The sequence below is a fragment of the Mirounga leonina genome, unplaced genomic scaffold (assembly GCF_011800145.1).
Source record: "Mirounga leonina isolate KUSES-001 unplaced genomic scaffold, KU_Mleo_1.0 Mir_129, whole genome shotgun sequence".
NCBI lineage: Eukaryota > Metazoa > Chordata > Mammalia > Carnivora > Phocidae > Mirounga > Mirounga leonina.
This window is the reverse complement of record NW_023270323.1, coordinates 6,079,457-6,094,243: the sequence shown is the minus strand read 5'-3', so window position 1 is coordinate 6,094,243 and position 14,787 is coordinate 6,079,457. Positions and strand designations below refer to the sequence as shown.

At 38.5% G+C, this 14,787-nt stretch overlaps 1 protein-coding gene across 1 annotated transcript in view; it reads left to right on the top strand.

Moving 5' to 3' along the window:
- Positions 1-1,186: 1,186 nt before the first annotated feature.
- Positions 1,187-14,787, top strand: part of GRID2 (glutamate ionotropic receptor delta type subunit 2) — a 1,404,204-nt gene continuing 1,390,603 nt past the window's right edge. Inside the window, exon 1 of the mRNA XM_035004503.1 lies at positions 1,187-1,709. Within this exon, the coding sequence (XP_034860394.1) occupies positions 1,622-1,709 (88 nt within the window). The 5' untranslated portion in view covers positions 1,187-1,621. The remainder of the gene's footprint in view (positions 1,710-14,787) is intronic.

Here is a 14,787-nt window from a genome sequence, read left to right as displayed (position 1 = left end):
TCTGGGACTGGGAGGCTGTCATTCAGTACTTTTTCAGCTCTTTTCATGGAGAAGCTACCAACTTCCTCATTCTGAATTTATGTACATAGGTCCATTGTCAGTACTACTCAATGTAATATTTGGATCAAATGTTTCACTAAAGCATGTATTTTACTATTTATTACATTTTTTTTTCACGTTCTTCTTTATCCTTTCTTTATCCTGATTGCCTAAAAATACTCTGGAGAGAGGGAGAGAAGGAAAAAAAAATCACTGTATAAAAAATAATTAGCATGTCCTCTCCTTTTTATAACTTTATAATTGAAATCTCATTAAGCGCTTTCTAGGTCTCTTTTCCCTTAGTGACCAGGTGTCCCTAATTTGTTTTTATCCAATGTGACTAATTCCAGGCAAAGACTAGAAAAAGTCTGATACCTGTTGGAGAATAGCAATAGCAAGGTTAAATAAGTGGGGTGGCTTTTTCAGGTTGCCTTTAACCTCCTAAAAACAAAACAAAACAAAACACAACCAAAAAGCTTCAACGTTCTTCTTCTTTTTTTTTTTTTTCTTGGAGTCCTGCCTTTTTCTCAGTCCCAGTTGAAGATTCCAAGGGAAATGAGAGCACTATTTTGTTTCTCCCTTGTATTGCAGATAGGGGGAGGAGGTGGTTATTAGAGAGAAGCTCTTCCTCTCTCGGTTCCCCCGCTCTCCGCTTGACAGCACCGCTCTCTCGCGGGCTCGCTCGTTCTCCTAGGTGATCCATTTCTAGGCAACGTGGGGCTAGTGCTGAAGCTGCCAGGCTCTCCTTGCTCGCTTCCTGCATCCCGCCAGGCGAACCGCTCCAAAAGCATCCTGCAGCCCGCAGGCTTCCCTCCGCCGGCCCGGCCCCGCTGCTCGCGCCCGGCGCAACTCCCCCGCCACCGCGCCCGAGCGAACCGGCTCCCCGGGCCCGCCTCGCCGAGCTCCGCTCCCTGCCTCGCGCAGAAAAGGAATTTTCTCTGCATTACTATCTGCATTACCTTGAAGTTCACTTTTACTACCCCTCTTGGAGAGGGCTTTTTTCCCTTCCCTGTTGGAATCTGGCTGCTCTTCTTGGAATCTCCTAATCTTTCCTTTCCACTTAGATTTTATTTTGGCAGCGAAACAAGTGATTCTCTGCGGGCCGTTGGGGCGGGGGCGGGGGGCGCTTTTTTTTTTTTTTTTTTTTGGTTGGGGGAGGGGGAGGGGAACATCCGGCGTAGAGTGTAGGGGGGTGGTCTGGTTGGAAGTTGCGGCGGAGCTGGGACTGGAGACCCGCCGCCCCGGCTCAGCGATGGGGATGGTCTGAGCTCCAGCCTCTCCCCCTGCCCGAGAGCAGCCGAGGCTGGATACATTTTTTAAAAAGCCAAACTGCAAACAACTCTGGCGACGCCAAAATTCCCCTCCAAGTGACACGGCTTTGCGAAGGAGGTTTCCTCAGGCTGGGCTCTCTTAATTCGCTCTGCCTTCATCAGCGACGATTAAGGCTTTGCTCTGGCAGTAGGAATTTAGAAAAAAAGAAAAAGCTGCGCTAAACTCTATCGTGACCTCGAACTCTTCGGACTGGTTTAAAAAAATATATTGAAAGAGAAACCATCCTGAAAGAGATTCAGCATAGGAGGCGATGGAAGTTTTCCCCTTGCTCTTGGTTTTGTCCGTGTGGTGGTCTCGAACCTGGGACTTGGCGAATGCGGATTCAATCATTCACATCGGTAAGGAAGGGCAGGTGTTGCCTGTGGGTACTTTTAACGTTGGGTTGGCAAATGTTTCCCTTTGCTTCCCCCTCTCCGCCCTCTGTGCGGCTTATTGGCGCTGGCTTCGGTTTATTGCCCCTTCCCGCTAACCTTCCCTCACACTTGTTCAGTTTTCCGGCAGGATGTGGATGCTCGAACCTTGACTGGGGCCGTTGTTTCGCGGTGAATCGTGGAGCGTGTGATGGATGCGTGGGGGTCTCGAGTTTACCTCAGTTGTGCGTGTGTGCCGGGAAGTGCGGGGGGTGGGTTCCGACTGTGTCGGGAAAGGAAGTTTAATCGACTCTACCTTCCATATTCTCTCCCGGATGTACATTTGATCCATTAAAAAAAAAAATACCTTTAGGGGAAAGAAGAGGTGTGTGGCACCTGTGAGGCGAAAACTGGGGTGAGAGGTGGGGGGAGCTCCCTTCGGATCGAACAGGTGGTTTTGCAACGTGAGCGGGCTGCGTTAGCCGCAGCGCTGCGCGATGGTGACGGGGTGCTGGCTGCGCCCCCAGCCTCCTTTTCCTCCTCCCGTCCTCTTGGCTTTGCGGTCCTCGCGCAGAGTCGCCGCGACGGTGGCGGGAGGGGCTGGCGGCGGTGTAGCCGAGGACGGGGAGCGGCGCGCCTCGCTGCTTCGCACACCTCCCCCCGGCCTGGCGCGGCGGCGAGACTGGCCCCCGGGCGCACGAGAGGCGCAGGGCGCGCGGGCCGCGCTCCTGGGCTGCCTTGCAGACACCTGCCTCGCCTTGTCTCGCGGTCAACTCTGAGTTGCCGCGTCAGGCCGGGAGCAAAAGCGTTTGGGCTACGGCCGGGCGGCCTGACTCCAAGAAGGACGCCGAGCCGGCTCGGAGATGCTCGTGGCCCCACCTATTGGCAACCAGACGGACCGGGACTGGCCGCGGCTGGCGCGGGCGCGGGCGGGGGCGGGGGCGGGCGGGGGCCGCGCGTCATTATCATGCACAGCGCTCGCGGCTTCGGGCTCCGACTCTTCTCACTTGCTAATCCCTAAGAGCTGAGTGGAGACGGGCTCCTGCAGCCTTTTCTGCGTTAATGCGACGATTTCCTTTTCGGAAATTCGTGTCCGCGGGCCAGCAAGGTTCATTTACTGGGATGAAGAGAGACCCCTCTTGGGGAATTTTTCTGGGCACGGGACTTTTATCTGTCCACACGGCTTGATGTTCTTCAAATTGAAGCGACAGATGGGTCGCAGCATCTCCTCCTTTAGTCCCCCTGCCCCTCCCCTGCGCGCGCTCTCTCTCTCTCTTACACACACACACACCCCCCCCACACACCCACTCCTCCCCACACACACCACAGAGTCCTGGAAGGGAACCTGCTTCAGGTGGCCCTTGTGCCTGCCCAAGCGAGGGGCTTCTGTCTGGTGTGTGCCTCCACAGCGGCCAGCCCCTCAGCTCCAGGGGACTCCTTCTCGGTCTCAGACGCTGTCTTTGTAAACATGTCTGCCATTCTCTGTCATTTGTATCAGTAGAACCATACATGTCTGTGTATAAGGGGTAATGAGGTCAAGATTCGAAAAACCTTGCACTTATGCATTAAGTAAATTAAGCACTAGATAGCTTGACTGCTAGATCACGTTTTGCCTGGGGGCTAACAGGGCCTGTGGGTTCAGAACTTTTCAGGGAGAAATCATGGCCTCGTTGAGGGGTTCAGTAATGTTCTGATAGAATTCAGAAACGAACTGTTCTCCTCTTAAAGAAATGACATGCATTTATATCCAGTTGTAAATGACTGGAACAGGATGCAGATATATATATTACTATGGTACCTTTACGTTCATTTTATGATTAGGGGTTTCTGCCTTACGTTTTTCATCGCTCAGGAGAAAAGGCTTGTGGATAAATGCTTATTTTATTGCTTATTATTTGCAAACACCTACAGCGCTTGCTGTCCTTTATCAGCTGAACACTGTTTTGCAATGCAGTCTGATCATTTGTTTCTAAATAGAACACAACTGTTGTATTTTTCCCTTTGCATTCTGTTGTCTGTCAGTGTGACATGGCTTCCTTATTTATAACCAGACCAAAAAAAAAAAAGGTAACTGTGTACAAATTACAGATTTCTTCAGAAAGTAGGTTGTATGCATGAACTGTGTATATCCTATTAAAAGGAATACTTATCAGACAATTTGACTTGAATGCAATTAGTACATTAGGCAAGAGGATTAGCTTCTTTTATAGGCTACCCAATATTGCCATGAAGCTAGCAAATTGATAATTGCTTCAAATGCTTCATATCTTTTATAATATATTGATAAATATTACTTCCCAAATTAAAGATGACCAAGATTAATTTGAGTGCATGTCAGAGGTTAAAAGCCCCTCCTGCTTCCACCTCCCATCCCAAAGTATAATAAATTCAAAACTAAATGCCCATATTAAAGTTTTAAACCATCAGTTAATATTCATGGGATCAGTTTACCTTGATGACTAGCAAAAGAGAATTAATTATCTTTAGGAGGTGATTGCTTTCATTTAAATATTTAATGGGAGAAATATGCTTATGGCAAATGTATTACTTCAGGATTGAAGGGATGAAAGTGATGGAACTGAAGGAAAAGTGAATATTTCAACTCTAGAGTTATAAGGAGATAGGCAGAAATGAAAGATTTTTCTAGCCTCATGTGGTGTGTTTATGTAGAAAGTAGCTGCAATATGTAGTTCAGGCAAGCTGGAAAGATAAAAAAGACACTGCTCTAATAGGTTCTTTAAATATTGAATCCTTTTAGTGTTGAACAGAATTATATATATGAAAACTCCATTCTTTCTTTCTCTTTGTTTCTATTTCATGCAGGTAGTTTTTAAAAGTCAATTACATATTTTAAACTCTAATGTATTTTATTAAACACATGAATTCACTACAATGATGAAATACATCATAATAGTTAAACTCCAGTGATTGGAGTGGCAGTGTATTTATTTCAGTAAAAAATGCACTAATATCATATACATAATTACTTTTTCTGTTAAATCACATTTTAAAGATATTTGATAATTACATACATTTGTTTAAAGCACGTTCATACACGTAGTATTTAGAAATGAATCATCTCGATTGTGATATTCTTTGCCCCCCAAAAGAAAGGTCTTTTGACATATAAAAACTGCAATTTTGAATTATGCTTTTACTTTGAGCCTGTGCATTGATTGAGTAATTTCATCAGACCCACATTACTTGATTGCTTAGAAGTTTCCTAATGATCTGCATGCTGTAGGAAGAACCAAAAAATCGTGAGTGGAATGGCAATGATACTGTGTTTTATGAGGCTATTCAAAAGTCGCTCTGATTTATGTAGCTAGAAAGCTCGAAAGTCTTTGAGATTAGACACGCTGACTGCTATTTTCTTCATACATCAGTCGTTCCACACTCTTTACTCCCTAAACACAACAGGAGTGTAGAGCACTGCTTTAATTAAGCAGGGATTAGGTGGCATTTCCAGTCAACTGCACAGTTTGTGTTTTGCTTCAAATCTAATATGGAGGATCTCATGTTTTAACAGTTTAATGTATGCTCATTTCTTTATCTGGTTCCTGTGCTCACAGAACTGATTGAAATGAGCTATCCTCAGTTACATATCTCTATAAGGGTATGTTCAAACAGTGTAGTCACATATTACGAAAATCACTTGCAGGTTTTTCTTGTTATCAGTCATAGTAAAATACCTTATGCCAACAGGGAATAGAAACAAACCATTTATTTATGTTTTCCTCATAAGCACGAGATACTTTATCCTCTGAGATAATAATCATTAACTATGATTTGTTTGAGAAGCCTAAAACAATGCTCAGAATATTTTCATCACAAAAAAGTTCAAATTAAAGTACAGAACTGGTGGGTGAATAAAATGTCCACATTAAAAACAGTAATAGATGGCAGATTTAAAGCAACACTTTTCATGATTTCTGCACCGAGGACAGTTTTATCAAATATAGAATGTAAAAGTGTTTCCAGAAAATGTACTGTGTCTTACACCAAAATATTTCTTTTTCACCTCTTTACATAATATGCATTGGGTATGATAGCCCCAGGAGTCATTAAGGACTCCTTGCACTGTATAAGATATCTCAATGATTTAAATTATCCCTTTATTATTTACAGTGGTTGTTTGCTCTCTAAGTTATGAATAGCATATAAACTTCTGGAATGTATGAACAAGTAGTTTCTGAATTTAAAATAAGGGTGTTGGGGCGCCTGGGTGGCTCAGTCGTTAAGCATCTGTGTTTGGCTCAGGTCATGATCCCAGGGTCCTGGGATCGAGCCCCGCATCGGGCTCCCTGCTCTGCGGGAAGCCTGCTTCTCCCTCTGCCACTCCCCCTGCTTGTGTTCCCTCTCTCGCTGTGTCTCTCTCTTCAAATAAATAAATAAAATCTTTAAAAAATAATAATAAAATAAGGGTGTACTTTACTATTATTCTTTTCTGTATCATTAATACAGTTATTTGAAGCATAATTCAGATGTGCATTAAGTTAGTATTATTAATCAACAGTATCAACTATGACATGACTAATAAGCCATTACACCAAGGACCTTTGCTTTCTACTCCGAGTGAAGCATACACCCAATAAATATCTCCTCTAAATTTTAATTCAAATATGAATAAAAATCAAGGTGATTAACTTTCAACTTTTTAAACAGTAGAAACCAGTTGAAATTATTAGGAGTAACGGAAGATGCGTTATATTTAATACAATTCCTAAGGCTGAGTTTATAATATTGTAATTTTATCTCAAAGGGTATTGTCATTTTAAAACCACACTTTCTAATCTGGAAGGTTTTTTTCCCCCCCTTCATTTGCATATGTTATTTTACTATTAAAAAGTAAAATATTTGATATTGCTTTTAGATTTTCATGATATTTCGGATTACAGACAGCATATTGGTGAATTGCAATACTTACACAGTTTTACTCTAAATATAATGTTTATTAGAAAATACATTTATGGCTTATAAAGATAGCTTTGCCATTAGGTGTCACTGCATTCTGAGCTGTTCCTTTGTAGTCCTATTTGAAAACCACATGAGATTTTTTTTTAATTCTCTGAAAAAAATTCCATCCAATGAGGTCTATGATGCTATAAGATACAGGTGGTTTTTATTTTCAAACCAGAATAGGAAATATTATCCCTGTCTCTTATTCTTATAAAAATGTGGTTCTAGGACATGTCAACACCCTCTATTCTCCAGGTAGATTAGATTGCTAGACCTAATGATGTAAATTTTTCACAAATTTAAAATACAGCAGAAATATATTCTTTAATACTTACTCTGCGCAAAAATCTAAGACACCAAAAATGATACAAATATGCTTATTACTGTTGGTGTAAGCAAATTAGTGGATGGAGTTTGTTAAGCAATTTCTTAACTGTGGTAGTTCTGCTTACTCATGGAACTTTTGAGGTACCAAACTAGATGATGTTTGTAACGTGAAACACACGTACACAGAGCTATGAAAAAAACGTGGGCAAAAATACAGATATCTTTTAAAACAATGTCATCCATTGAGTTTTGTGCATGGGTCATATATGTTTTCAGATAATTTTGGCCTGGTAAATATTAAGTTTTATGTAGTGTAACAGTTTCTTCCAAACACATACAACTACCACCACCACTACTAGTCCGTTGGGTTTTTGTGGTGATTTATCTTTTTATAACCAGTGTCTATGATCACTTAGTAATTTTTCTGTTTATTTGATCTTTTTAAAGAAGCAAAATCTTCCCTCTAGCAAATCCCATTGGAAGACTAATGGAGATGAAACTTAGATCAACTTTAATCTGATAAATTCATTTTAATATAAGCAAAATCACATAGTTAGAGAATGCAGTACTAGGTTAAATGAACACTTTGTCTTTTTAGACCTTATCTTGCACCAATATTAATTATAATAAATTAGTTGGAATAATGTGTTAAGAACTTAGGGTAAAATTAAGTGATCAGATGGATATCTAAAAGATAAGGAAAAATACTAAAGTAATTCTGGGATTGATTATGTGGAGATTTGTGGATTCAACTCATTTACATTGGTGAGTTTTAGCATTTGGGTGTGGACACAAATTTCAGAATGTGAATTACATGGGGAGGGATGTTAAGACATAGTGAAAATGTTCTAGATTAGAATTTAAGGGTTTGGGGCTAAGTACCAGTTTTATCAGTGGCTAACTGAGCAAAATTGGGAAGTTATTCTTGTTTTTTTAATAAGATTTATTTATTTGAGAGAGAGAGAGAGAGAGAGCAACTGGGAGGAGAGGGAGAGAAACCCACAAGTAGACTCCCCACTGAGTGGGGAGCCCCATGTGGGGCTCAGTCCTGGGACCCTGAGATCATGACCTGAGCCGAAATCAAGACTTACTTGCTTAACTGACTGAACCCAGGCATCCTGGAAAGTTACTTTCTTTAGTCTTCATTTATTATCAATGCTAAAACAAGATTTAGACTAATTTTCACTTAAGCTCTAAAATTATGTGAACTAAAATGAAAACAGATCCCTATATTTGAGGAATCGGGAGAAGGTATACAGTACAGTCAAGTCTGGTTCATATAGCTATACTTAATAGCTAGGTTCAGAGTGATTTTAAAAGAAGAAAATAGGGTGCCTGGGTGGCTTAGTCGGTTAAGTGTCTGCCTTGGGCTCAGGTCATGATCCCGGAGTCCTGGGATCGAGTCGTCCCACATTGGGCTCCCTGCTCAGTGGGGAGTCTGCTTCTCCCTCTGCCCCTCACTCTGCTCTTGTGCTCTCTCTCACTCTCTCTCTCAAATAAATAAAAAAATCTTAAAAAAAATAAAAGAAGAAAATACCAGGGGAAATAAATGGAGCATAAAATCTTAATCACTAAAATTAAAATGAAATTTTTTTCAGTATGAACAGGTATTATACATAATATATTTGTTTATCAGATATTCTAGATAACTCCAATATCAGATTGAGAGAACTGGATTTGTTAGTTTTTTGTTTTAGATTCTGTTTTTGTTTTGTCTAGTGTCGATGCTAAGATGTTCCATTCAATGCTACTCTTACAGTATACCACAATGTTAGTGCTTATTAAGGCTGACTGGACGAAGGAGTAGTCTTCTGTTCTAAGCAGCATAGATGACAATAGCCTTTAGAATTTACAAACTCAAAGCACACCAGGAATATTAGCATATGTTTGGTATCACTCAAAGATATAGAGTGTAAAGGAAATATCTAGTGTTTCTTCAGTATTCTTCATAATTTTCCATTCCTGCTCCAGGTGTTCTGGCTTTAACCCTATTGCCCACCAAGTGTGAAGCTGAGGCTGAAAGCATCCTTGAGTGAATAGAGGGAAACCCAGAGGCAAGCACAAGAAGTTTAGTATCAAAAGGCCTGCCTGTGTGTGTTTAAAAATTTTAGATCACTCTGTAGTCAATTTCTTATTAACAGATATTTTCACTCATAAAAAAGATTGAGTAATTAATTATATTAAAATAGCAATTCTTACACTTTTTTCTTTATCCCCAAATAATTCAAAGTACTATTGTAAAAATAAATTATTTTATTGGCCTAAGTACCTGATTTTTCTGAAGTAAACTTAAATAAGCCATTTGTTTCATTGTCAAAATCATTATAACTCTAGAAGTTAATATTCCTGAAACTACATGATAAGGTAGGCATTACTGTACAACATGTATGTGTGCTAATTGGGAGAATGTTCTTTCATTCTGCAAACATTTATTCTAAACCTACTCTCTATGGAATACTGTTTTTAGGTTCTGGAATTAAAATACTGAACAAGTAAGCTGTGTCTCTGTATTTAAGGAACTTACATTCTCATGGGGGAGGCAAAAACCAAATAATGTCAAGTAGTGGTAAATTGTGTGAACAAAAATGAAAGAATGGCAGTTGAACAAAGTATGCTATTTTGGATACTGTGCTTTGGTAAGTCCTGTCTGAGGAGGTGATCACTGGAGCAGAGACTTGACTCAAAGAAAGAAAGTAAACTAGGTGGATATCTGATATCAGAGGGCACAGCAAAGGTAAAGGCCAGAAAGCAAGACAGTAAGGAATCATTTGTTTAAGGAACATCTTGAAAATCAATGTGGAACATATATGGAGTTTATTACTGAGCAAAGCAGTAAGTGGAAGGAAATAAGTGAGAGGCAACTATGGAGGATCCTGTAGGGGCCTTATAGGTCGTGGTAAGGTATTTAGATCTTCCAGGTATATGGGGAGTCTACTGGAAGATTGAGATAAAACATGTGATATGAAATGATTTATATTTTAGTAAGAGAATCTTCTCTGGGTGGACTGGTTGGAGTACAGATATGAAAATTAGTTTGAGGATAGTGAATTGGACTGGTAGCTGAAGTAGATGAGTGGTTATCAGATTGTGGATATATATTGAAAATAGAAATAGGATTTTCTGATGGACAGCTTGGCTAGAAGAAATCCAGAGGGAGTGAAGAGGCTTCCAAGATATTTTACTTGAAAGAGTGGGTGAAATATGTTACTATTTACTGAAATTGGGAACATGGGACAATGAGTAAGTTTTAGATAAAAATCAAAATTTGCATTTATTAAATTTGATATTCCTATTAAACATCAAATTTCAGAATTTAATTAGGTTGGCAGTTTATATGAGTTTGAAATTTCGGGTGGATTTAGGGATTTGAGCTGCACATTTGGAATTCAATATTTTAGATATGGTCTTGAAAGCTGTGAGGGGTAGCTCATTTAGGGAATAATCGTGTAGCGAGAACTCCAAGACTGCCATGGGACATTCTAAAATGTTGAGGTCAGGGAGACTAAGAGGATCCAGGGAAAGAGAAAGATGAGTGGCCTGTAAGTTAGAAAGAAAACATAGTACTGTGTGGTGTTTTGGAAGCTAAGTGAGGAAAGTATTTCAAGGAGGAAATGAAAAACCCTGTCAAATTCTGTGGATGAAAATTGTTGATAAACATGACTTTGACAAAAGTGCTTTCAGTGGACTGGAAGTGACAGAATACTGATTGGGGAGGATTTAAAGATTTAATGGGACTTGAGGAACTCTCAGTTTTTCTCTAAGGGAGAACAAGGGAGTGGTGGGGGTGGGAATATGAGGTAAAAGGTGAGTTTTGTTTTTTTTTTAAAGGTGGGGGTTAGGATATATAGGGTAATTTTTTAAGTTTCAAGTATAAGAACATTTCAGTTAGAGGATTTAAAATAAATTTTCTCTTTTTATTCAAACCTATTGGATTCCTGAGTTTGGATAGTGTTTGAATAGCACTGTTTTATTTATTATTGTTTGTTTGCTTGTCCTTGTTGCTTTTTGTTTTGTTTTGTAATCTGGGACCAAGTGAAACTGGGCCCATGCCAGTGGATGAGAGAAGTTTAGATGTCCTCTCTGAAATAGACTCTATTAGTTGTTCTGCATTTGTGCTTCACTTAATTTCCCAGATTAGCACTAAAATTTAGGTAAAAATTTTTTACCTGAAATTATGAGTGGATTATACCTTGAGGAGTATTGGTATACCGTTATAAATAGAATCAACATTTAGTTTTTTAGTAATATATTAGTTTTAAGAACACATAATATTCCTGTATGATAAATGGTATCAAAATAGTATGAAATCCTCTTGTTAAAGTAGATATGTTTGAATTGATTATGGGTTTCCTCTAAGTAAATTCTACTATATATTTGATATACTTAAAAAAATCATTTGGGACAATTTTTAAAAAATACAGTTATTTCATAAGGCAGTGCATATCTTTGCCACATAGAAATTAAATGATGAAAGAGATTCACCTGATTTTAATTTTCAGTGACACCTTTAAATATTTCCTTTTATAGAACTTTCACTTCTGTTTGTGCTATACTATAGCTGACAGATCTTTAGTCATAGGTGAAAATGAGGAAAGGAAATGTTCTAAATTTTCTAACCTCAGAATTTAGCCTTCTGAAAATGAACCTTAGTTTTCTCATTGGTCTCTTATTAATACATAAGTTATGTATATTTCATTGGTCTGCAGCTAAAATAAGAATATGTGTATTAAAATAAGAATGCCGATAGCAGGTGAATTATATTTGTCTGTGTTCTTTGTCATATCCAGTGCTATCTGCTCTATAAAAATATGTTGTCTTACGAGACAATATAATATGAATGTCACATGTTGTTTCTGCTTGGTTACATCTATTAATTAATGTATAAACATGGAATATATGAACAGTGAGGAGATAGCTGTCCTGTGGTTTGGGCACAGCAATGACTGATTAAAAAAAGCAAGCTGTGTATGGCTGGAGCCAAGGAACATAATTAATGAAATATATAATATCAAAAGTTATTTTAAACTTGCTAGTTCATAACTTCCTGGGGTTGTGAAATATAGTCATTTGAAGGAAGTGTTTAGTAGATTTAAATATAAATTTAAGTTTAATAGCCACCTAAAATTTGTGGAGGTGCTTAGTGTACTTAACCTTGATATCATTAAAATGGCATGCCCCACAAGCAACACCTTTTAGATTGGCTTATTATCTTAAAAACCAAAGGCCAGGTAATATCTTAGGTTAAAGTGGGACAAGAGAGTCCGTCCTATTTTTCTGTTGTGTGGAGCTTAAATTGAATTAAAATCTAGAAGACTGATTCTTTCTTCTGATAATCTCTACAATCTGACAACAGAGAAAATTGTTGGGAGTATAGTGGCAATTATGATCTTGCTCTTCAGTGTCCAATTTCTTCTTTGTGACTTCTATAAACGGCAATAACAGAAAACTAGTGAATTTTTTTTTTTAGAAATGCCAGAAATTCTTACATAGCCCAAAGGACGCATGGTTTTTTATGAAAACCATTATAAATTTCTTATTAACAAAAATATTGAAAAAAAAATATTGAAAAAAATTTAACACATCATTAGTGTGGTGGTGAGTCAAACACAGACTTGAGAAGGGATTACTCTTCTGTTTCCTGGTGGTGTAGTCGTGGTGAGTTTTGGATATTTTTTATAATTCATAATTTTCAAGCTGAAAAATCATGATCTATATCATTATCTTCCATTTGCAGAAAATATACTTTCAGGGTTACATGAAAACCATAACATATGCCCTTTTTTTTTGAACAAATGCTTATTGAGCACCTGTTACATACTCAGTTGATTACAGAGCTATTCATATAAGACATGTTTACCATCCTTTAAAAACTTTTATGTATATCTGCCTTCTGAGATCATATTATAATGTTAGGAAGCTGAAGTAGAGCAATTTAGGACTCGCAGTTGGATGACTATGTTCTACTAGGTCGTGGGAGATTGGGATAATTCAACAAATGCCATCTTTATGGTGCCCTTAAAGTGCCGTAAAACAAACATATATTTCAGGTAAAAATATCAATGGGATAGGGAGATTACCAGTTAAAGAAGGTCTTAATTAATTAATTAATTTATTTTTAATTTTTTTTTTTTAAAGATTTTATTTATTTATTTGAGAGAGAGAGAATGAGAGAGAACACATGAGAGGGGATAGGGTCAGAGGGCAAAGTAGACTCCCTGCCGAGCAGGGAGCCCGATGATGCGGGACTTGATCCAGGGACTCCAGGATCATGACCTGAGCCGAAGGCAGTCGCTTAACCAACTGAGCCACCCAGGCGCCCAGCAGGTCTTAATTTATAATAGAACTTTCTTTGAGTCTGATGTTTGCTCCTTTACCATGTTATACCTATAGACTAGAAAGACAGTGCAGTCATGTGCTAGCACGTGCTAAGGAAAAGTCTCTGCCATGTTCCGTTTTTTCTCTTATTCTTTTCATTTTATTTTCTATAGACCCTAGTAGTTGTGCTCTGAGGTCAAATAAAGGAGGAAGTAGCTTTAAGATCCAGTTATTCTGTAATTAATAGAAATAACGAATTCCTTTTAAATTTAATGGGACATATCAGATCATTCCACTAAGCATGGTTTCTTGGGTATGGAGAAATTAAATTACATTTTCTTTTTTTCTTTACTTTTGAACCTGCTAGTATTACTGTTTCATGTTACTAATCTGTACTTTGTTCTGGATGTATAAAACATCAATGAAAATGACAGTTTTATACCCTAGCAAACAAAAGGGAAAAATTACCTCACTGAAAAAGTAAAATTAGTTACTTTTACAAATAGAATAAGGACTGTTGGGAAAACATTTTTATACCAGCTTTTAATTATGTAAGTGTAATTGAGACTAGGACAAACAACAAAAATTGAAAATAAAGGATAGTTCAAAAACTAACTGACCATTACTTGTATCTTTCTCCACAAGAGTCGTTGTTGTGGTTGATAAATGGTTAATAAATAGCAAAACTGCCTGCTCTCATTTTTTCTGTTTTATTTTTCCTGTCTACCCTTCAGTGGCAATGCTAATGAGCAGGAAATGGCCAAAAGCAAGGAAGAAGGAGCAAAGCAAAGGGTTTTAGATAATCTATAAACCGGAAAATCAGCCCTTGAATGCTCATATGCACAGGCTTGCTGAGAAGAAATAGTTTATTTTCTGAAAATATTGCCCAGATACTGAAGATAGAACTTGCTTTTGGCTGCTGGTTTTGTAAGAGAAGAGATGGTTCCAGGCCACCAAAGAGGAATACTCTGAATAATACAGGCTAGGGGCAGAACGAAGAATATTTTTGAGGAAAAGAGTGTCCTTCAGGGGAGATGCTGCGGACAGCCAGGACCTCTGTGATTAGCTCAGTTCCATGTGTCATGTCTGTGATGATTTTTTTTAAAGGAAATATGTGGAATTCAGCTCTACCTCTTAAACATTTTAGGTAAATATGTGAAAATGTGTTGGATTGACATTCCTATCAATATGTGTTGTGTACTGAGCATTTACATTGTATATTCCCAGTTGGCTTCTAGCTGTTGCTATATTATATACAATAAGGAAAAATTTGAACAGTGCACTTTAAAAAAGAAACTGTGCATGTTGCAATGGTAAATACAAAAGTCTGGTTAGTGGTTAATTGAGGTGAAAAGTGGGAAGGAGGGAAGGTGATGTGATCAAGGAGAGGTGCGTGGTTTCAGCACTATTGAGTAAGTAATATATACTCTATATATTCATATATATATATATATTTGTAAGTACT